The 21511-nt window shown below is 23.8% G+C and overlaps 1 protein-coding gene across 6 annotated transcripts; it reads left to right on the top strand.

The window, feature by feature from the left end:
* Positions 1–316: 316 nt before the first annotated feature.
* Positions 317–19752, top strand: LOC122503185 (siderophore biosynthesis regulatory protein URBS1-like). 6 transcript variants are annotated; one of them, XM_043613634.1, is made up of 8 exons: positions 318–818; positions 2245–2741; positions 3142–3736; positions 4253–4807; positions 10968–11093; positions 12425–12560; positions 18964–19156; positions 19511–19752. In XM_043613634.1, exons 1-8 carry the CDS (start codon positions 789–791, stop codon positions 19602–19604), a joined length of 2226 nt encoding a protein of 741 aa, XP_043469569.1. In that variant the 5' UTR covers positions 318–788; the 3' UTR covers positions 19605–19752. The 6 variants fall into 6 exon arrangements, with proteins under 6 accessions (XP_043469593.1, XP_043469569.1, XP_043469598.1 ...); XM_043613642.1 differs by having other exon boundaries at positions 319–815; XM_043613670.1 differs by having other exon boundaries at positions 320–815; positions 18991–19156; positions 19511–19751.
* The last annotated feature ends 1759 nt before the right edge of the window (positions 19753–21511 follow it).

Genomic DNA, 21511 nt, shown 5'->3' with positions numbered 1-21511 from the left:
AAACAAAAAAAAAAATGTTTGTTTGGAAATAGTTAAATGTACATTGAAAACTAAAATCGCATCGACTTAGATACTTAAACAATATATTATTTTGATACCCCCTTAAGGACATATTTTAATCATCTTTTAATTTTCTTTATTAATATTTTAAATTTTCTTTATTTATTTATAATTTTTTAAGGATACTTTTAAATTTAAGCCTATGTTTCATATTTAATGACATATTTTAACTGGTTTGGTTTTGGTTACTAAACCAGTTAAATTAAAAATTAAGGAATGTCCTTAAATTAAAAGGGTGGTTTACAACACTGAGGGCCAATGAGAGTAAAGGGGCCGGACAATCAGTGGGCTATTTGACGGTTTCGACAACAGCCACTGGTTTCTCTCTTCGATTCAGGTGTTCATATTCTCGCACTGATGTGGAGGAGGAAGCTTTAAAAGTAAAGACTCACGTTTTCCACCTCCACTGGGTTTGGGACCTCAGCTTCGGTCTTCAGTTACAATCCGAACCTTGCGCCAACAAGTATTCATCTGGCAATATTCTTTTTTCTCTGTTTTTTTCGCTCTCCTTTAAAAAAGAGATATTGTCTCATGACACTTTGTGCACAGCTCTCAATGATAGTGAAATTGATAGTATCGAATATTTTAGATAACGTGAGACTCTCGATTAATAGTTAGAAAAAAAGTGTCACCGCGAACACGTGTGTTTCTTTTCAAAATTTTTTTTTTTTAGTAATTCTTTTTAATTTTTGTGAATTACTTCGTTAAAAGTTTCCATCATTGGACAAATGCGACACGCAGCATCTGAAATCAAGGTAGTTGATATTGTTCTTTTGTTAAAGAAATTTTAATTGTTAATTAATTTAATTTTTTTAAATCATTCGAAATTTTTAATTTGATTCAAAGTACAAAAATTGTATTTGTAATCAAGTGGAAAGTAAAATTTGGAATACCAATAGGAAATTATGTTTTTAATTCAAAGTATATTCATAGCAGCAGTGATGTTTTAATTTTTTGCAAATCGGTTAATTTTGGTTTTTAGTATTCTTGATTTTTGGATGGTACCTTTTTGGTACTGCTATAATTAGTGTTATTTTTGTATTGTTGCTACTGTAATATTGTTGCATAACTATAAATTCACCATAAGTATGATTTACAACCATTCAAAATGTTGTAATCCTTTAGGAACATCATTAATGCAGATGCTTCTGTTTCATCCTAGATCTTTTGTTTCAAGTTATACAATCCTTGTTTAGTTCTGCAATTTTTATTTCTCATTTGGTATCATAAACCATATTTTTTACTACAAGTCTTGCCAATGATTATTATATTAGTATTAAAAAATAATTGTGCTAATAATATTCAGATGTTTGGAAGTAACAAAAAAAACCTATCTATTTGGTACCAAACTTCAGATTCATACCACAACATTTATTGCAACATCTTATACAACAATATTCTCCACTAATTTTTAATATTTTACTAAAAAATCTAATTTCACACCTTATAGCAATAATACGCAATGAAAAATTAACGAATATTCAAAGTTGTACTTTGTAAAAATTTCTTGAACCTAAATTTTATTTTTAAAGGGAAATGTCACGTATATCGGGAGATCAATTTCTTTTGTTTTCTCAAGAAAAAGAGTGATGAGTCAAAAGAAATTTAGTTGAAAACGCGCGTGCTAGTCGACGTCACTGCACCGGCGGAAGTCGAAACTTGACATTGCAGGACGGAAGTGACGCGTTTAGAGCAAACAGGTCTCACATTTTTCTTGAGACGGACGAGGTGTGCCTTTCGGTCCTCAACTCGAAACCGTTTTCGCGTAGGTGTTTTTCAGTCGCGTGCCTTTAGATCAAAAGATAACATCTCCAAAAACGAAATCTCCAAATGCGAATAAATAATTTTTTCCAAAATTTAGCACCTTTACTAAAACTTAATAGTTTTTCGAAAATAATCAGAGTAAATCTAATCAGAGTTGTGATTCTAATTTAGTAATTTCTAATTAGACTAGTATATTTACTATTTTATTTACAGTATTTTTTTACACTAATCAAATCTACATCAAGAATTCTGCAACCAAACAAAATACCAATTGACAAAAGTAAAATAACAAATCTCGAAGGAAAACCCCGCAATGAACTTGGTCATTGTTCAAATATTACCATACATCATCCTCTTTAACGTCACGCAATAATTTCACACATTCGTCACATAAATATTGGGAAAAAAAATTTCTTTCAGGAAACAATGAAGGAGACACTCGCTAAACAGGATATAAAACTGGAGTGGGAGGATCGTCGTTTATCCGGAAATAGTTCTTCGCCGCCAATAACGAGAATGAACGAAGATCAAACAACCGGAAGTCCACAGAGTGTCATCACAACTCGACGTTATACACGAACAATAACAGCGACAGGTCACATCACTGAGACACTGGCCCCAAATCATGGACCCGATTCACCGGAATCAAATTCCAACAATAATGTTGTACAACAAGTACAACATCAACAAATTCACGTCAAAGATGAAAATTCAGATCGTCAACGATACCATCATCAAGAGGAAATACAACAACATCGTCCCGAACATGTTCCGATTTCGCCCCATGGAAGTCCCAATCATCAACAACAAGTCGCAGATCAACATCAGCAACCTCCTGTTATCTTTACAATCAGTAATGGTCCCGAGTTACAAGTCGAACCTGCCGAGAACACCGAGACACGAAAAGAACCACCCAGGTGAGTTTTTTTTTATACCTGAAAAAGTATCTTAAAGAATAAAAAAAAATTTTCTTCCCGAAGAAAAAAATAAATATGAATTCTTGTTGGGGCTACAATATTTATATAATCAAATTAAATTTATCAACAAATCCATAAAATCGACACTCTTCTATTTTCTTGAAAATAGACTCTAATTTCTAAAGTCAACAAACCTTTCCTGTATTCAAAAGATTCCCGTCCCTTTCTCTACATACAGGTAGAGAAAAAGGAAATATTAATTTCCTTCCCTCTCCTTTCTTTTTTTTTTTGTTAATTTTAGCTATAAATTAACCCTGGTCAAGAAAAGAGACTCCAATTAATTTTTATGTCCCCTTCTTTGATTCCGTAGTCAAGTAATTTAAACTTATTCTTTTTACAGATACGAAACGACAATTCCGGAGAGAAATGAAAGTGAACGGATATATTTATTCCCGAAAGAATCGGAAGTGCGACGTGAAAGTGGTCATGTGATTGCCCTACAAGTACAGGAGCATCGCAATAGACATCATCATCAACAGCACGCACATCATCGAATCAGTCCTGCGCATCATAATAGCGAGAGTGGACGTTATCAAAATTCACCCATCAATCCACCAAATGATGATTATGAATCGTCAGTAATGGTGACACAATCGGGACCTGGGGGACATTTAACAGCATCCGTTACGTACTCACCGCCAATTGAACTACGAACTAGTCAGCATCAGCAATTAATTGGTACCTATAGCGAAACTGGTGCTAATGGTACCGTTAAGTACAATGGCGAAACGACTGTTCCAGCTGATAGTATCAAAGTTTCGAGTACTTATACAACACTAGAAACTGCCGCCATTCCAGCATCGCAATCCGTTGCCTACAATCAGTACCTCGTCACTGCCGATGCGTTTCAACAACCTTCGAGTTATGGGTACACGAAACCTGCTGAGTTGTACTTTTTGCCCACCGCTAATCCGCCTGGTGTTCGAGTTTCTGAGGTGAGAATCTTTCTTTAATTCTTACGGAATTAAATATTGAAAATTCGAATTAGGTCCTGCAGTTCCAAAACCTAAAGTTCTAGTTGTGTTTCTACTTCTTCTAAAGACCAAAAACCCTGAAGTTCCAAAACCTAAAGTTCTAGTTGTGTTTCTACTTCTTCTAAAGACCAAAAACCCTGAAGTTCCAAAACCTAAAGTTCTAGTTGTGTTTCTACTTCTTCTAAAGATCGAAAACCCTAAAGTTCCAAAAGCCTAAAGTTCTGGTAGTGTTACAGCTTCTTCTAAAGTCCTAAAATCATCTGCAACTAACAAAATGCGTGCGGAATTACAAGACCTTTGGTCTGCTGCGGAATTTCGTGTTGGACCACAAGTCCAACACGAAATTCCGCAGCAGACCAAAAGGTCTTTCTGTATACAGGAATGCTGAAAGCTTAGCCAAACAATTCCAGTTCCCAATAGTTCCAAACAATTCACCCAATTTCTAATCAAAAACCCCCGAATCTTTTCAAAAAACAGGTGGAGCCTCCAGCCTACATAAAAAGTGACCCGACACTAACCTCATCCTCACTACTGGGCACAAGAACAGTTTCCCTTCAGTACCAACAACCGGGTTCTCCAAATTCCCAAATGGACCTCTACAGTACAGGCGCTACTGTCACGTATCAATATCCAAAATCAGTGAACGAACACTATTGGACGTCGGATGGACATTCGTCACCGCCTGGTATGGAATGTGGACAGGGTTATCCCGGTGTGACAATATCGCCAAGTGATGCTGCATCAGTGACGACAGGAGCTTATTCCGGTGGTTCGTACATTACATCGGGACTCAATGGTCCCACATCACCATGGGGTCTACCACTTCCAAGTCCAATTGATCCATCATTCGACGAATCGAACATGGGCACTGAACTCAAGGAGTGCGTCAATTGTGGCGTCATGGGTACACCATTGTGGCGACGAGATGGCACCGGAAATTATCTCTGCAATGCCTGTGGACTCTACAATAAAACTAATGGTGTCAATAGGCCGCCAATTCGATGCGCAAAACCCAAACAGAACGTCGCACCGGTGAGTTTTTTTTTATTGTTTTCATTTCTTAATTTTGACTTTATTGGTGGTGGGTTCGACTGCATATGATCGAAACTGCAAACGGGAAAGTCGCTTTAATAGCATTACAAAATTATTCTTATGTTTTAAAAACACAGCACCCCTAAAAATTTGGGGGTTTGTCCGATTTTATGCTGACAATCGGTATGAAAAGAAATTTTGAGTTTTTGGGAGTAAAAATTCGGGTAGAGGGATTCAAAAATTAGGATAGCAGAGGTTGTACTGTAGGTAACAAAAATTTACGTAGAGGAAACTTTTCTAAAGCAGAGGTTATACTGTAGGTAACAAAAATTTAAGTAGAGGAAACTTTTCTAAAGCAGAGGTTATACTGTAAGTAACAAAAATTTACGTAGAGAAAACTTCTTGATTGTCTAGTTTCAACTTTTCAAGTCTAATTTCAATTAAACCGAAAAGTATAGCTTACTTGATAAATCAGTAAACAGAAAATAACGTTAAACTTGAAAAATTGAAACCGGCTAAAAATAATTACAATAAGTCTCTATTATAAAATTGATTAATATTTGATAAAAATAATATCAATATTTTGGTTCAATGAACTTAAATTAAAAACAATTGTAATAACATAGATGAAAAAAGAAATAGAAAGAGAAACGACGAAAAGTCAACTAGAAAGATAATAGAAATTGATAAAATTGAAAAAGATAGCAATGTTTTTCTTCATGCAAATAAAGAAAATTTTGATAAAAAAAAATTTAATATTGAAAGTTCAAGTAAACACTAAAAGAATTTAATAAAAATGAGAATGTCAAAATTAAATTTCTAACTGATAATGATTGATAACATTTTTAAAAATATTTTTGTTTTAATCTTTTTCGTATTTTTTCCCCCTTCTTTTTTTTCGAGTTAGTTGAAATCAGTTGAAATTTTAGTTGAAATTTTAGTTAAAATTTTATATTTGAAAAATTAATAATTTATGAATTTTCTCTTTTCTTTTCGACAGAATTTTCCAATATGAAAAAAGAGAAATTCTCTCTATCTATATAACATAAAGTAGTTCAGAATTTTCAATTTGTTGATTTAAGAAATAATTACAACTGATATCCTACTGTCTGTAACGATACGTATTTGTCAATACTATCTATTTGTAAATCTCCTCGCGGTTGACTTTTACACTGATATCAATCTCAAAAATATTTGATTAAAAAAAAATACGTTATTGGCAATTTTTAATAACAGAAAAAAATATTAAATAATTTTATTTAACTAATATTAGAAATAATACCGTTTATAGCAAATATTAAAACAAATTTTAAAAATATTAAAACCAAATTAGTCTTCTTAAAAAAAAATTGTTTAAAAAACTAAAAATTAGTAAAAATTCACTGTAAGGAGAGGGGGGAAAAATAAAAGAAGGTCACAATTGATTATGTTAATAAGGTCCATTAAAGAAATGAGAAAATGATTTTAATTTGTAGAAAATATATATGCGAGTGCTGTAAGGAAGAGTTAAGATTACGATATCTTTATATTGCATCAGGATTACGTGCGTTTATCTTTACTTTTGCGTCTAATTAATCAAGATTACTTACATTTTAAATAGTATTTTTTGTTTTTTATTAAATTTATTTATATATATTATAAAATTTTTATATAAATAACTTTCGTTGAAAATTTTACGCACCTAAATAAAAAGTATGCTTTCTTCTTTTTTTTTTTTTTTTTGACAAATTATTTTCAAAAAAATTATGAAACGAGATACACTTTTGAAAAATAGATTATTATCTATAATAAGTTGTTAATTTTTCTCGATAATGAATCATGAATCTATTTTTAATACGCTGAACATAAATCTAAAGTCCAATGTAAGATTTTTTTTCCCTAACTGAAGAAAAATTTCAAATTGAAAAAAAAATTTTATGTATATTTTTTTATAATTTGTAAGCATTTTTGGTGTATCCCAAAAAACTTTTTTTTTAATATTTAAGCTGAGTTTAAAATATTTTGAAATTCAGAAAAAAATTTCATTTTTATTATAGTTAACTTTTTTAGTAATTTGGAAGTATTTTTGAAAGTATGTATTTTTTTCAAGAATATAATTTTTTTTAAATTTAAAATCAGTTTTAAAATATTTTTTTTGAAAATTGCAATTTTACGCGCAGGTATATTAATGTCAAATGCGTGTAAAATGATGGCTGGTAAATATAATAGAGAAACGTTTCCAGAAAATACACAAAAGGATTAAAGTCTCAAAATTTCATTGCAGTTTTATTGTCTCAAACTTGAGAAAAAGAGAATTAACAAAAATGTACTTGATTACTCAGGCATTAATATATGTATTTATGAAAACTTGAAATAACTTTTTATTTAAGTAAACAAAATTTTTATTTCACGAAAAAAAAGAAGAGAAAAAAAAGAATGAAATAAAATCATTAAACTATTCAGAGGTCATTCGAAAAATTTTTAAATTATTTCTTTCTTTTCAGAAAATGTATCATTTCTAATATTTCGTTTAAAAAATTTTCTCCTTTAATTGTAAATTTATATTTTAATAGAAATAATTTTGCTATCAAATAATTTAATCAATTTACTTAAATTTTTTTTAAATTGCATAATTTAATTAATTTCCACACTTTTATAAAAAAAAATTCTAAAATTTAATTAATTTCGAAATTGCTAATTAAATTACATCATTAAAGTCATTTTAAAACTTTTTAGCATTAAATTACATAATTTAATGAGTTTCAAATTTTTTGCTAATTAAATTGCAAAATTTAATTAGTTTACAAAATTTTTGCTAATTAAATTACACAATTTATAAGCAATTTTGAAAATTTTCCCCTTTAAATTACATAATTTAATTAGTTTCGAAATTTTAGCTAATTAAGGGCATTTGAACCTTGATGACGTCACACATGCTTTGCATAATCTGTAACGTCATCAAGGTTCAAATGCCCTTAAATGACAGATTTTAATTAATTTTGAAATTTTTGCTAATTAAATTTCATAATATAATTAGTTTCGCCAGTTTTGCTAATTAAATTGCATAATTTAATTAATTTACAAAATTTTTGCTAATTAAATAAACATAATTTAATTCGTTTTGAAATTTTAACAAATTAATTTACATAATTTAATTAGTTTCGAATTTTTTGGTACTTAAATTAGAGATTTTAATAAAATGTAATATTTTTGCTAATTAAATTTTATAATATAATTAGTTTCGAAATTTTTGCTAATTAAATATTACATAATTTAATGAGTTTTTAAACTTTCACTAATTCAAAATTTTAATAGTTTGGGAATTTTTGCTAATTTATTGTTCGGTTTTGTTGAAGTTTAGTTAATTTAATTGTTTAATTTAATTTAATTAATTATTAAAACTTGAAATAACTATTTATTATAATAATAATTAACTAAACAATTTACTTTTATGTTAACTTTCTGACTTGAAGGACTGATAATTTATCTAACATCATAAATTGACTGAAGTAATTAAATTATATTGAACTGCTAAATCAAATAATTACATAAAATAATATATTTGTTATATTTATAAATATAATTATATAATTTCTTAAAATAATATAGAAATATTTATAAATACAAAAGAAATAAATATATTTTTTTATAACAATTTTCGCGTGTAATTTAATCTTTCCGTTTGTTTAAATTTTACTTGCAATAATTAAGTATTTTATTTAAATTCATTTATTATTAATTCTATTGTTAATTCTCTTATTAATTTATTATTAAATAAAATAAATGAAATACTTGAATTAAGGAAAAATTTATTCAAACCGACTAATTTGAAATAAACACGAAATTTCTTAATGAAGAAAAATGAAGTATTTTATAAAATAATGAATTATAATTCATTAATTATTTTATTAATACTTTTAATAATTAATTTATTGATTAAATAAAATACTTGAATTAATTTTTAAAAAATTAGAAAGGAAAAATGAAATTAAACACAAAAAGTTCCTATGAAGAAATATAGATATCAGTTTTGTAATTTTTTTTTTATAGTAACAGTTAATTGAAGTTTGATGTAAAATATGATGGAGTGTGTCAAAAAAGAGAGAAAAAAAAGAAAAAATAGAGGAAGGACACGAAATGGCCAAACGTGTGACGAGTCCGAAAATGTGTGACCATCGAAACAATTGAAAAACGAGGCCGTTGTTATTTGTGCTGATAAGACAATAGGCGGTTTGGGATGGATGGCTCGCGCACCAACGCGAGACATGACTTCGATATTAAGTAATGTTTGTGCTCTCGAGAGATGAGAGTTTCTTATCTTCACAACCAAGCAAATAATAACTCGGTGACATGGCGGGTGTTGTTTGCTCTAGTTTTCTTACCAGAGCACTCCCAGTTTCATATATATAAATATATATATATATTTATATGGTCGTCGATCTTCAAATATTCGTCGAGACGAAAGTTGACTCGACCTGCTTCCTGTGACGAACCCGTACAACTATATAGGGTCAAAATTCTCTCTGGTGTTATCAAAAACACATTTCATTTTTTGTTACTTTTTCCAAGAGAATTTTTTTTTTTTTTTTTTTTTGAAGAGAAGAAAGTATTGGATTTGTTTTTCGAAAAGTTGTTATAGGCAAAAGTTACAAATTTTTATACAGAAGGAAAAAAATCGTCCTGTAAATTGTCTAATTAAGAATTAAATGAATTCTCATAAGAAAGTGTTTTGTTCTTAAATAATATTCTAGTTAATTAAACGCACTTGGAAAAAATATAGTTTTTTTTAATTGTTTAATAATTATTTATTTACTACTTATTCAATTTTTTCTTTATTTTCTTTATTGTTACATATCATTATTAATATTAATTATTATTATTTTCTTCTTTATTTTATATAACCACATTTTATTTTTTTATGGAATTTAAATCTTTAAATTTAATTAACAATGATAAAAACTAAAATGTCGATTAATGAGTAATAATCTATTATTATATTTTTTATTTTCTATTGTTTTTTTTTTTTATTAAATAACTTTTGTTAAGTGCATTCTATTATAAAGGATTTTTAAACCTTTCAAAATTTGAATAAATAAATAAAAAATTAAATGTTCTTTAATTCACTAAAAGGTTTTTAATTACTTTTTTTCAATTACAATAATTTTAATAACTATTTTTTTCGTTAACCTTTTTTGGCAAACATTGATGTGCTTAGTTTTTATTTTATTTTAGAATCTAATTCTTAAAAAAAAAAATTAAATAGTTGTTATTGTTGTAATTGTTATTATTGTCATAATAACAATTTAATTTATTTCTAATATTAACTATAATTTAACTTTCTAAATTTGATAATTAATATTAAAAAAATTGAAATTATAATTATTATTGTTATAATAGCAATCTAATTTATTTTAAAAATTTGAAATTTTAATTATTTTTTTAATTGTTCTTATTGCTATATTAACAATCAAATTTATTCAAGAAAATTATAATTGTTATTATTGTTATAATAATTTAATTTATTGAATAAAATTGAAATTGTTATTATTGTTTTAATAAGAATCAAATTTATTGAATAACATTGAAATTGTTTCTGTTTTTGTAATGGTTATTATTGTTATAATAGTAATTTAATTTATTGAAGAAAATTGAAACTGTTATTCTTGTTATAATAAAAATTTAATTTATTGAAAAAAATTGAAACTTATTATTGTTATAATAACAATCTAATTTATTGAATAAAATAAAAAAATTTTCTATTTTTGTAATTGTTATTATTGTTAAAATAATAATTTATTAAAGAAAATTGAAATTGTTTCTGTTTTTTAATTGTTATTATTGTTATAATAACAATTGAATTTACTGAAGAAAATTGAAATTATTATCATTGTTCTAACAATAATCTAATTTATTGGAAAGAATTGAAATCGTTATTATTATTATTATTATTGTTTTTATTGTTATTTTGTCATTATTTATTATTATTTGTTATTAATTGTAAACAATAAGTAAATGTACTTCTTTTTTTATTTTTCATTTCAGTATAGTAATTTAATAAAAAAATTGCGAATAGAAAAAAATTTGTTCAGAAAAATATTTGTTGCAATTTTTTCTATATATGTGTTAAGAGAAATTTTTCATTCTTTTTGAAATATTGAAAATTTTATTTTATTTTTTGCAGGGTGGTGGAAGAAGGCCGGGCGTGAGGTGTGCAAATTGTGGAACAAACAATACAACACTTTGGCGACGAAATAATAATGGAGAACCAGTTTGCAATGCCTGTGGACTTTATTACAAATTACATAATGTAAGTACTTTTAATTTTTTTTCAACTTTTCCATTCAAAACTATATAAAGCGAAATATTAAATACAATTTTTAATTTTATTTCCATTTGTTACGTTATTGTTTAATTTGGAACTAAACTTTAATTCCAAATTCTACTCCAAACGAATTATTAAAATTTTTTTTTTTTTTGCTCTAAAGGCAAAAAGTTTTCAAAACTCATATTTTTTTCGCCTTTTCCCCCCCAAAGCATTATAGAACCCCAAAAAAACGAAATCCGCATAAAATAAGCTTGAATTTTGAATTTTCAAAAACAATTTATCAGTAATATTTGCGTCACTAAAAATTGTCTCGAGAATTCTCACAATGAAACACAGAAAGGCTAAACTTGACTGTGAAACAATAAAGAGACGGCTTAAAACAAATGCAGTAAAGGCCACAAACAAGAACGTTTCTGCCCTGCGCGACAGTTATATGGTCCCAGAGTATTCTCAGAAATATTACATATATATGTATATAACATTTGTTTTTCCCTCACTACTAATTCCACACTCTTTATTTTTCTCTCCTCGCAACATAAAGAAAAAAAAGAAACTTAAATATCTCTCTGTTTGAAATTATAAACTTTCTGGAAAAATCAGAATTTTTCTTTATGGATTTTATTTGAGCGCAGGTAGTAAGAAAATAATACTATAAAAGTGCGTGTGTATTTCTTCTTTTTTTTAGGGGGGAGGGGGCAGAAAAAATATTAATAAGATAAGAATCATTACTTTTTTTCTTCTTTCGTCGAATTATTTAAAAAAAAATATTCCCCCGCTATAGGAGCGACTAAAAATTATTTTTTCTATAAAAAAAAATTATTTTTTCTATATTAATTGATTTTCTCTTTTTTTTTAATAACTTTGATCTTCAACCATTCGTTTGACGTGTTATCAGACATTTTGTCTGATAAGAGTGGCATTTATCCTTTTTTTCTTGTCAATTGATTATTTTTCGATCGCCTCCCTATGTGTGTTGATTTTATATTTATTTTTTTCGGAATCACGAACGAATATTCACTAGCAAGTCTTGCTGTATTATTTTACTATTTTCTTTTTGTATTATTTTTCTTAATTTTTTTTAAATTTTTAAATTTTATTTTTTTTATTTTTTAACTTTATTTTTATTTTATTATTTAAAAAACGGCTGCTTTTTTGTTTAACATTTAATTGTTATTATTTTTTTATTACTTACCATTTATTCTTAATTTTATTCATTTATATAAACAAAATATTTACTATTATTATAATTGTATGATAACAATTAAAATAATACGATAATAATAATAATGAAAAATTTTTTTTTTGTTAAACAGGTGAATAGACCAATGAGTATGAAGAAAGATGGCATACAGACGAGGAAAAGGAAACCAAAGAATCACGCGAATATGAATTCAGGCCTAAGTGGACCGAGTGGTGTTCAGAAGACCGAGATTAAGTCCAGCTTACTCGGTGAGTCTTCGGTGAGCACGCTTATTCATGAATTACTGTCACTTCAATCCTCAGCCTATAATTATAATTTCGAGGAAATGCCTTCATCCTATCACATTATTTAAACTGCTTTAAAAAAAAAAAAATTCACCTGCATTATATTTTATAATGTCTCAATCTGAAATAATTTCTCAAATATTACAGACTGCAAAAAAAAAACCTTTCAGATTCAGACAGTAAAAAAAAAAAAATATTCAATCTCATAGACAAAAAAATACTTCAAGCAAAAAATTGTTTTTGTTTAGTAGAAAAAAATGGAGAAATTGATAGTAATATTAATTTATGTTAATTAATTTTTATTAATTAATAAATAGTACTTGATCAACTAATAATCAATTAGTAGTGTTTAATTAATAACTACTATTAATTAAGTAGTATTAATTAAGTAGTATTAATTAATTAGTAGTGATTAATAACTAGTAATTAATTAGTAGTGATTAATAACTAGTAATTAATTAGTAGCGATTAATAACTAGTAATTAATTAGTAGCGATTAATAACTATTAATTAATTAGTAGCGATTAATAACTATTAATTAATTAGAGGCAATTAATAACTGGTAATTAATTAGCAGTGATTAATTACTAGTAATAACTATTAATTTATTAGTAGTTAGCATCGATTAATTACTAGTAATTAATTAGTAGCGATTAATAACTAGTAATTAATTAGTAGCGATTGATAACTAGTAATTAGTAACCATTAATAACTAGTAATTAATTAGTAGCGACTGATAACTAGTATAATTAATTAGTAGCAATTAATTTTAGTGGCAATTAATAACTAGTAATTAATTAGCAGCGATTAATTACTAGTAATTAATTAGTAGCAATTAATAATTAGTAATTAATTAGTAGCGATTGATAACTAGTAATTAATTAGTAGCGATTAATAACTAGTAATTAATTAGTAGCGATTGATTACTAGTAATTAATTAGTAGCGATAAATTGCTAGTAATTAAAAAATAGTATTTTATTAACAGCAATTAATTAATAGTAATTAAAAATAATTAATTGATAATAAATAATAAATTTGATAGAATAGATCATTTGAACATTATTAATTTATTACTCTCACAGTTATTTATTCTTTTTTTTTTGTTTATTAAAGAAAATTATAAATAATCAATGTTAACAATTTCTAGAAAGACTGATAGAAATTAATAAATAATATTAATAAATAATTAATAAGAGATATTAAATTTTTTTATAAATTATATACATGAAAAAAGCCTATATAGAATAAAATGAAAAGTTTATACTCTAATATCTTGTTAAAAGTGTCTATGTAAACAATGGAAAAATAATTTTTTTCTAAGTATTTAATAAAAAAGTATTTTTTTCTACATATATTTACTTTTTGCCTTATTAGATAGTATCTGTTTCTTTGAAAAGGAAAAGATTTTATCAAAAAAAAAAAAATGTTAAATCTGAGACAATAATAATTGTATAGAAATAATTTAAGAAAAAATCGCGAAATACAAAAGGTGTATACCTATACTGAGAATTGCTTTGTCACGCTTATTATTTTATACGTGTAAATGTGTGTTTCTTTTGTAATTTCATAAATGTGGGTGTGTGCAAAAATACATTTTCACTATTGTTTAAAAGGATTTCATTGTTAATTAATTTAAAAGTATAAAATTGATTCCAAAAATTATATCAAAATGCAGCACTAAAAAATACGAACAAAACGAAAAAAATAGTTTTTGGAATCAAATTCATTTTTATAATAAATTATAAATATTGTAAATTATAACTAAACATTGTCAACTTTTTCATGTTTCTGTGACTACTCATTAAGCATTTTTTTTTAATCATACGCTTTTCGAACATAAAAATAAGACACTATAGATTTAAAAAAAAATTATTTCTAAAAGAAAAAAAATTGTATAACAATTAAAAAAAAGTTCAATTTTATTTATAAGTAATTGTACTGTAGAAATTAATTTAAATAAATTATTTAATGTAAATTTGTTTCTCTGTGAAATAAGAATAAAGTGCTTAATTTGGAAAAAAATTTCTAATAATTTTAATCTATTTTAAATAATGTTCTCCCTACAATATAAATAATTTAATTGCAATATAATTTATTTCTATATAATACAAATCTTGAATAATTTTATTTATTGATAAAAAATTATTACTAAAAAGCAATAAAAAATATTACTAAAAAATAGATGAAATTTTTTTAATTTCTAAAATTTTACTAATATTTTTTTAATTTTCGTAAAATATTCCGTATGCAATTTTTTAGCATTAATAATAAAAACCAATATTAATTAATTTTATCAATTATTATTGTAATTTTGTAAATATTTTTTTCAGTAATCCCAACAATTAAAATTTAATTTAAAAATGTTTATTACAAAATTAGAAAAAAAATTGTTAAATACAAAATATCAGTATAATTATATAAATAAAAAAAGAATTTTTTTTGAATTTTGAATGAAAACAGTTTTGCAATAAAATTATGAATAAAATGAATTTTTAAAAATGGCCGTTCACATAGCAATATATGAAGAGTGAAGACTATACATAAAAAACATAATATGCTTTGTGTGTCATATTGGGTGAAGGGGTTTGGGAAGTGCATTTGTGTAAGTATATATTGGTGAAAGAGCGGATTGGTCATAAGGTGTTTTGCCACTGATAATAATGATTACTTACACTGAATGGGGGAGGTACCTAGCAGCCAATTGCGAATTATTGAATAATAACGGTCAATCCTTTACGGTAAGAGCTGCATGAACAATAAATAATTATCAATAATTTTAATTACACTATAAAAAGTTGAATTTAATTTAGAGAAATAAAAATTTTCTTCTTTTTAATTTTATTTTATTTTACGAATATATTTTATTCATTAAACAATAACTTTTTTACATGAGTTTACTGTATTTTTAAATTATTCATTAATTTATTTCTCCCTCGTAAATTTTTTATTTATTACTTATTTTTATCATTGCCAATATTTCGAAACTGTTTTTAAAAAAAATAATATTATTTGTAGTTGATTTTATTATTATTATTATTACTAGCAAATGTTACGAGCGCCAGTGCGCGGAACGTGATATTCAATTTATTATTATGCAAATTACAAAATTTTTTATTTTTAAATATGAATTTATGAATAATTTCAAATTCAAACTTAAAAAAAAAAAAATTCAACTATTAACTAATTTACTAATTAATTATTCTCATTTAATAATTTCAAAAATTTTAATAAGATTCTTCGTAGGAATTCAATTAATTTCATAAATAATAATATTCTTCGCAAGAATTCAATTATTTTTAAACAAAATCTTAATAAACTTTTACGAACGAATACAATTATTTTCTAAAATTTTAATAAATCCTTCGAAACAATTTAATTATTTTTTTAAATAATAAAATCTTTTAAAAAATTCAATTATTTTCTAAAAAATTTCACAAAAGAATTCCATTTTTTTCTTAATTCGTTATAAAATATTTTAAAAGATTTCAATTATTTTCTAAAATTTTTATAAATTCTTCGAAAAAATTCAGTTACATTCATAAATAGTAAACTTCTTTGGAAAAATTCAATTATTTTCAAAAAAATTCCACGAAAAAATTTCAAATTTTTTCTAAAATTTTAATAAATTCTTCGAAATAATTCAATTAAATTTATAAATAATTATATAGTAAATTTTTTTGCAAAAATTCAATTATATTCAAAACAATTTCACAAAATAATTAAATTTTTGTCTTAATGCGTTATAAAAAATTTCAAAAGAATTCAATTATTTTCTAAAACTTTTATAAATTCTTCGATAAAATTGAATTATATTTATAAATAATAAAATTCTTTGCAAAAATTCAACAATTTTCAAAAAAATTCCATTTTTTTTTATTTTTAATAATATTTTTCAAAAAAATTCAATTATTTTCTTAACTTTTAATACAGTGAAACAATTAAAACAATTCAATTATATTTATAAACAATAATTTCGAAACTTTTAATACAGTGAAACAATTGAAACAGTTCAATTATATTTATAAACAATAAAATTCTTTGCAAAAATTCAATTATATTAAAAAAAATTTCACGAAAGAATTCAATTTTTTCCTTAATTCGTTATAAAATTTTTCAAAAGAATTCAATTATTTTCTAAAATTTTCATGAAATTCAATAATTAAATGTTTAATTTCTGATATTAAAAAGTACGATTATTTTAAAAACGTCATTATTTAAAAAAAAAATTCAAAGCAATTCAGCAAAAAGAATTTAATTAGAATTATTAAAAAATAAATTTTAAATTTAATTCTTATTTTTATATGAATTATTGTTATTGTTATTATTGTTGTATTATTTTAATTCCTTCTTGTTAATTGTTTAATGATTGTTTAATTGTTGAATTTAATTCTTTTTAAATTTAATTGTTTGATTTAATTAATTGTTAATTAATATTATTACCTAATTTCATTTACCTAATTTCATTTACTTAGACATTAATTGTTTTTATTCTTTTTTTTCGTTTTTTATAATTGTTCAAATACGAAACAATATATTAGTTTAAGTTTCAGTTTTCATAATTTTTAGAATAATTTTAAATTTTAACATTCGTTTCAAAATTCTAAGAATCCTTCAAAATATTTAGTTAAAAGTTTCAACACATATATTGAATATATAATTATAAAATATTGAGAAAAAAAATTTTTTTTTTGTTTGATTCAGTTATTAGAAAGTCAAACAGAAGTATATTAAAATTTACAATCAGAAACATTTTTGTTTCATTTGAACAGAGTTTGTTTGATTTTTATTATTTTTTTTTTTATAAAAGTTATGTGACCCAATAAAATTTATGTATATATATATATATATATATATATGTTTCTTTTATGACAGTAATTGTAATTTAAAATTGATTCAATAAATTAGATAATTTCTCATCAATTTAGAAAATATTTTTTTGTAAATTTTTGTTAAATTTATTAATTATTAAAATAATTTGACGAAGAATTTAGATGAATTTGATTTAATTTATTTATTACCTATTGAATATGAATTACGTTAAATTTAAAAATAAATTGGACATTAAGAATATTTGTTGGAGTATTGTAAAATAAAGTTTGTCAATATTTATTTTTCAGTTTAGAAATTCTCTTTTGGTAAAAAAAATAAAAATAATAAAAATAATAATAATAATGTTAATATTAATAATAATAGTAATAATATTAACAATTGACAAGAATAATAACAATAGTAATAATAATAATAATAATAATAAAAATAGTAACAATTGGAATAATTCGAAAATCTCAAAAATTGAAAATTGCAAAAAACTAAAATGGTAATAATTCAAAAAAATTGATGGGGGGGATTTGAAAAAATTTTTTTTTTCAAAAAATAGATTACCTTGAGTTGTGATACCTTGATTACTTTATTGTTTGTCATATGAGTCAGTCTCTATTTATGGCAGATGCTCAGTGAAAAAATAATTCTAACTAACATTATATTCGCTATATATGTATACTAAATATTTGCTATTATACATTTCATAAGTTTCTTGGGATTGTCGCTTTTAATTATTATCAGCATCCTTTTGTGTGAAGCAAAATTTATATCATTCACCTTTTAAAACGTTCCTTATTAATGTTCCATGTACAAAATACGCACACGTTCATTAAATCTCCATAATACAATAAAACACAATTTGTGAATTTTTAAATTAATTAATATTTCCATCAAATAATTTTTCATCAATATTTCTCGTCTAAATGCTTTTATAATTATGTCTTTAATTACGAAATATTTAAATACAAATAGAATAGATTCAATTATATTAATGTCTTAACAAGAGCCTATTGTATGCAACCTGTCTTGCATGCCTGCAAACTGATCGCGCAGTAAATTATTAATATTATTAATTATTACTTAGTAATTTACGATCATTATTTTATAATTAATTTTAAATTAAAAATTGAGAGTTAATTTATTACATAACTAAATATTGTTAATTAATTAATTAATTATTCATATCAATCGTTAGTTAATTAGATAGTTAAATATTAGTAGTCAATTCATTACACAACTAAATAGTAATAAATAATTAATTATATAATTAAATATTAATAATTAATTAATTACATAATTAAATATTAATAATTAATTAATTACACAACTGAATAGTAATAATTAATTAATTACGTAACTAGATATTAATTATAAAATTATAAATAATAATTATTAATAATAATTCAGATTGTTTTGCAAATATTTTATTCCCTATCAATCAATAAGTGCTTCAAAGAACTAAAATATTCATATGCTTAGCATCTATTTTTTGAATTTAAATGAAATTTTTTTTATACAGTCGATTTGAATTTATTTTTTCTAAAGGTGGATATTTTTTTCAAAAATTTCCAGTGGACTCGAAGTTGCAGTTGAATTTATTTGCAAATGGGGGTAAGGGTGGAGGGGATTTGGATCATTATCCATCTGTGAGTACACTGACGACTTCACATTTAGGAAATGCTCATTCACCCCTTGCACTTCCTTCCGCCGCTGTCTTAAATCGTCAAACAACCCTCACGTAAGTTAAAAATTTACAATAATAAAAAAAAAATTTTTTTAAAATAAAATTAAAAATAAAATTAAAAATAAAATTAAAAATAAAATTAAAAATAAAATAAAAAAATAATAAAATTGAAAAATTTTTAAATAAATATTTTAAAATTGATTAAATAATATTTAATAATAAAGAAATAAGGGGGTAAGGGGTAAAAGGGAATAATAGGGGGTAATATTGTCATTTTAATTTAAAAGTTGAATAAAATTAAAAAATAATAATTTTGATGCAAGATTTTAATAAGTTTTTTATTAAAAAAAATTAAAAATCTGATTTTTATTTAATAAAAAATATTTATTGAAAATTTTATTTTTTTAGCGTTCCACCTCTAGAGCCAATGTCTAGAACAAGTACCGACCTCACTTCGGTGATCACCTCAACAACTGCAGCTCTGCATACCGACAGGCCATAAAAAAATAAGAGGCAGCTAGAATTCTATTTTATCAATTAAATTCTTCTTTATCCGATTTCAAAACGTCTCTCGCGATTTCTTCTCTAATATTTAAAATATAGATCTCTTCGATTTATTGAATAATTTAATTATTGATCAATTAAATTATCGATTATATTAGGTATTTTTATTTTACTTAAATTAATATTAATTATTTAATTTCTAGTTATTATGTGTTTTATAATTATAATAGTTGAAATTTATTCGAAAAGAAATTTTTTTTTATGATACAATTGAAATTTATAAAAAAATATTTTAAAAAAATATTAAAAATATTTCGATTATTATGACATTTTATTTTTTTTTGTAAACCAAAAAAATTTATTGTATTTTTAGTCATTTTTTAAAATTTGTCTTCTTATTTTAAAAGGATTTTAATTACAAAAATTTTCTTTTAATTCTAAAAAAATTTAATTAAACATTTTTTTATGTTAAAAAAATTTAATTAAGAATTTTTTTTTAATTTAAAACAAAAAATATTAAATTGTAAACTTTTGTTCTACGAAAAATATTGAAGCATATGTAGGTAAATAGTTTTCATTGTAAATATGTATCTTTTATAAACAAATTTGTCTCCAAAGATTTTTAATATTAAGATATAAACTCCCAAAGAGTAAATATTATAAACAATTACCAGTGCATTGTTTGAAATTTTATTATATTAATGCAAATAGAAAAGTATAGTTTTTCTATATAAAATTAAAATTTATATATTATTATCTGGAGAAAATAATAGAAATTTTTAATTTTTACAGAATTTAATTTTTAATTAATAAAATTTTGTATAAAATGAAAATATTTACAATTTTGTGTATAAGATGTGATTATAAATATAAAATAATTATTTGTCAACAAAGTATGTATAATAAATAAAATGTACCGAATAGAAATTTCTATGTAAATAATATCAGTAAATGTATTAGTTAATATTTACAAAATACACTGCAATTGTTAATATATAATGTATTTTTTATTATAAACATTATGGCTGACCGAGAAAATAAATGTTAAAAAATATTTTATTTACTTTGATTTTTAATAGGAAAATGAAAATAAATTAATTAATAATTAGTAACAAAATATTTGTCAAAATAAAAAATATAATTTATTTAATTAATAAAAATTATTTGATTCAAGTAAATTGATAATAAAGTAAGATAATAGTCAAGTAATCGTTTATTTGAAACAAATTTTTCTTTAATGTAGAACTAGAAAAATGAAATTTTCTTCTCAGTGTAAAATTAATTTTCCGCAATAAAGCTTTTAGAGTAGAAAAGTTTTCTTAATCAAATTTAAAAAAAAAATTTATTTAAATACAAATTGTTTACTATTGCAATTCAATAATAATACTGCAAATTTACAGTGAGGTCATAGAACTCGAAAGTCTTATATCTCTCACGTTCTCTCTAAAATTAGACTTTTTAATTAACTTCGGTAATTTCTCTCTCTCCATAAATAAATACATATAATATACAAGTTTCTAAATTTTTTTCCCCACTTTTTTTTTATAATATGTATATAATTTCAGATATGTAACAAATTATTTCATTTTTACTTTTTTCAAATCATAAATCGAAAAATATCGTTTATTTATCAAAAATTTTCAATTTCTCTACTACGCATTGTGTAAATATTACATCACTGCAACTGCATTCAGAATAAAAGTAAAACAAATTTTGCATATTCATTTAACTCATTAACTTTCAACCCCTCTACCTTGACTGCGAATAACTAATCAAGTGTGAACGACAGTCTGGGCCTAATTGTCGAAGCGAATCACAGTGATAAGTGCAAAATTTTTGCGTAATTCCTTTAAGAAAAAAGAAAAAAAAATATTTCAAAATTACATTTCAAATTATTTAGAAATT

This window comes from Leptopilina heterotoma, unplaced genomic scaffold (genome assembly GCF_015476425.1).
Source record: "Leptopilina heterotoma isolate Lh14 unplaced genomic scaffold, ASM1547642v1 Lhet_108, whole genome shotgun sequence".
In the NCBI taxonomy this organism is placed as follows: Eukaryota; Metazoa; Arthropoda; class Insecta; order Hymenoptera; family Figitidae; genus Leptopilina; species Leptopilina heterotoma.
This window is presented reverse-complemented; position numbering and strand designations above follow the sequence as displayed.

Bases quoted from the DNA above. Each gene is read 5' to 3' on its own strand.
- LOC122503185 (XM_043613634.1), top strand. From the start codon at position 789: ATGCGACACGCAGCATCTGAAATCAAGGTA. The intron at 819-2,244 runs GTTGATATTGTT...AATTTCTTTCAG, and splicing joins CAGCATCTGAAATCAAGGTA to GAAACAATGAAGGAGACACT. The intron at 4,808-10,967 runs GTGAGTTTTTTT...TATTTTTTGCAG, and splicing joins CCAAACAGAACGTCGCACCG to GGTGGTGGAAGAAGGCCGGG.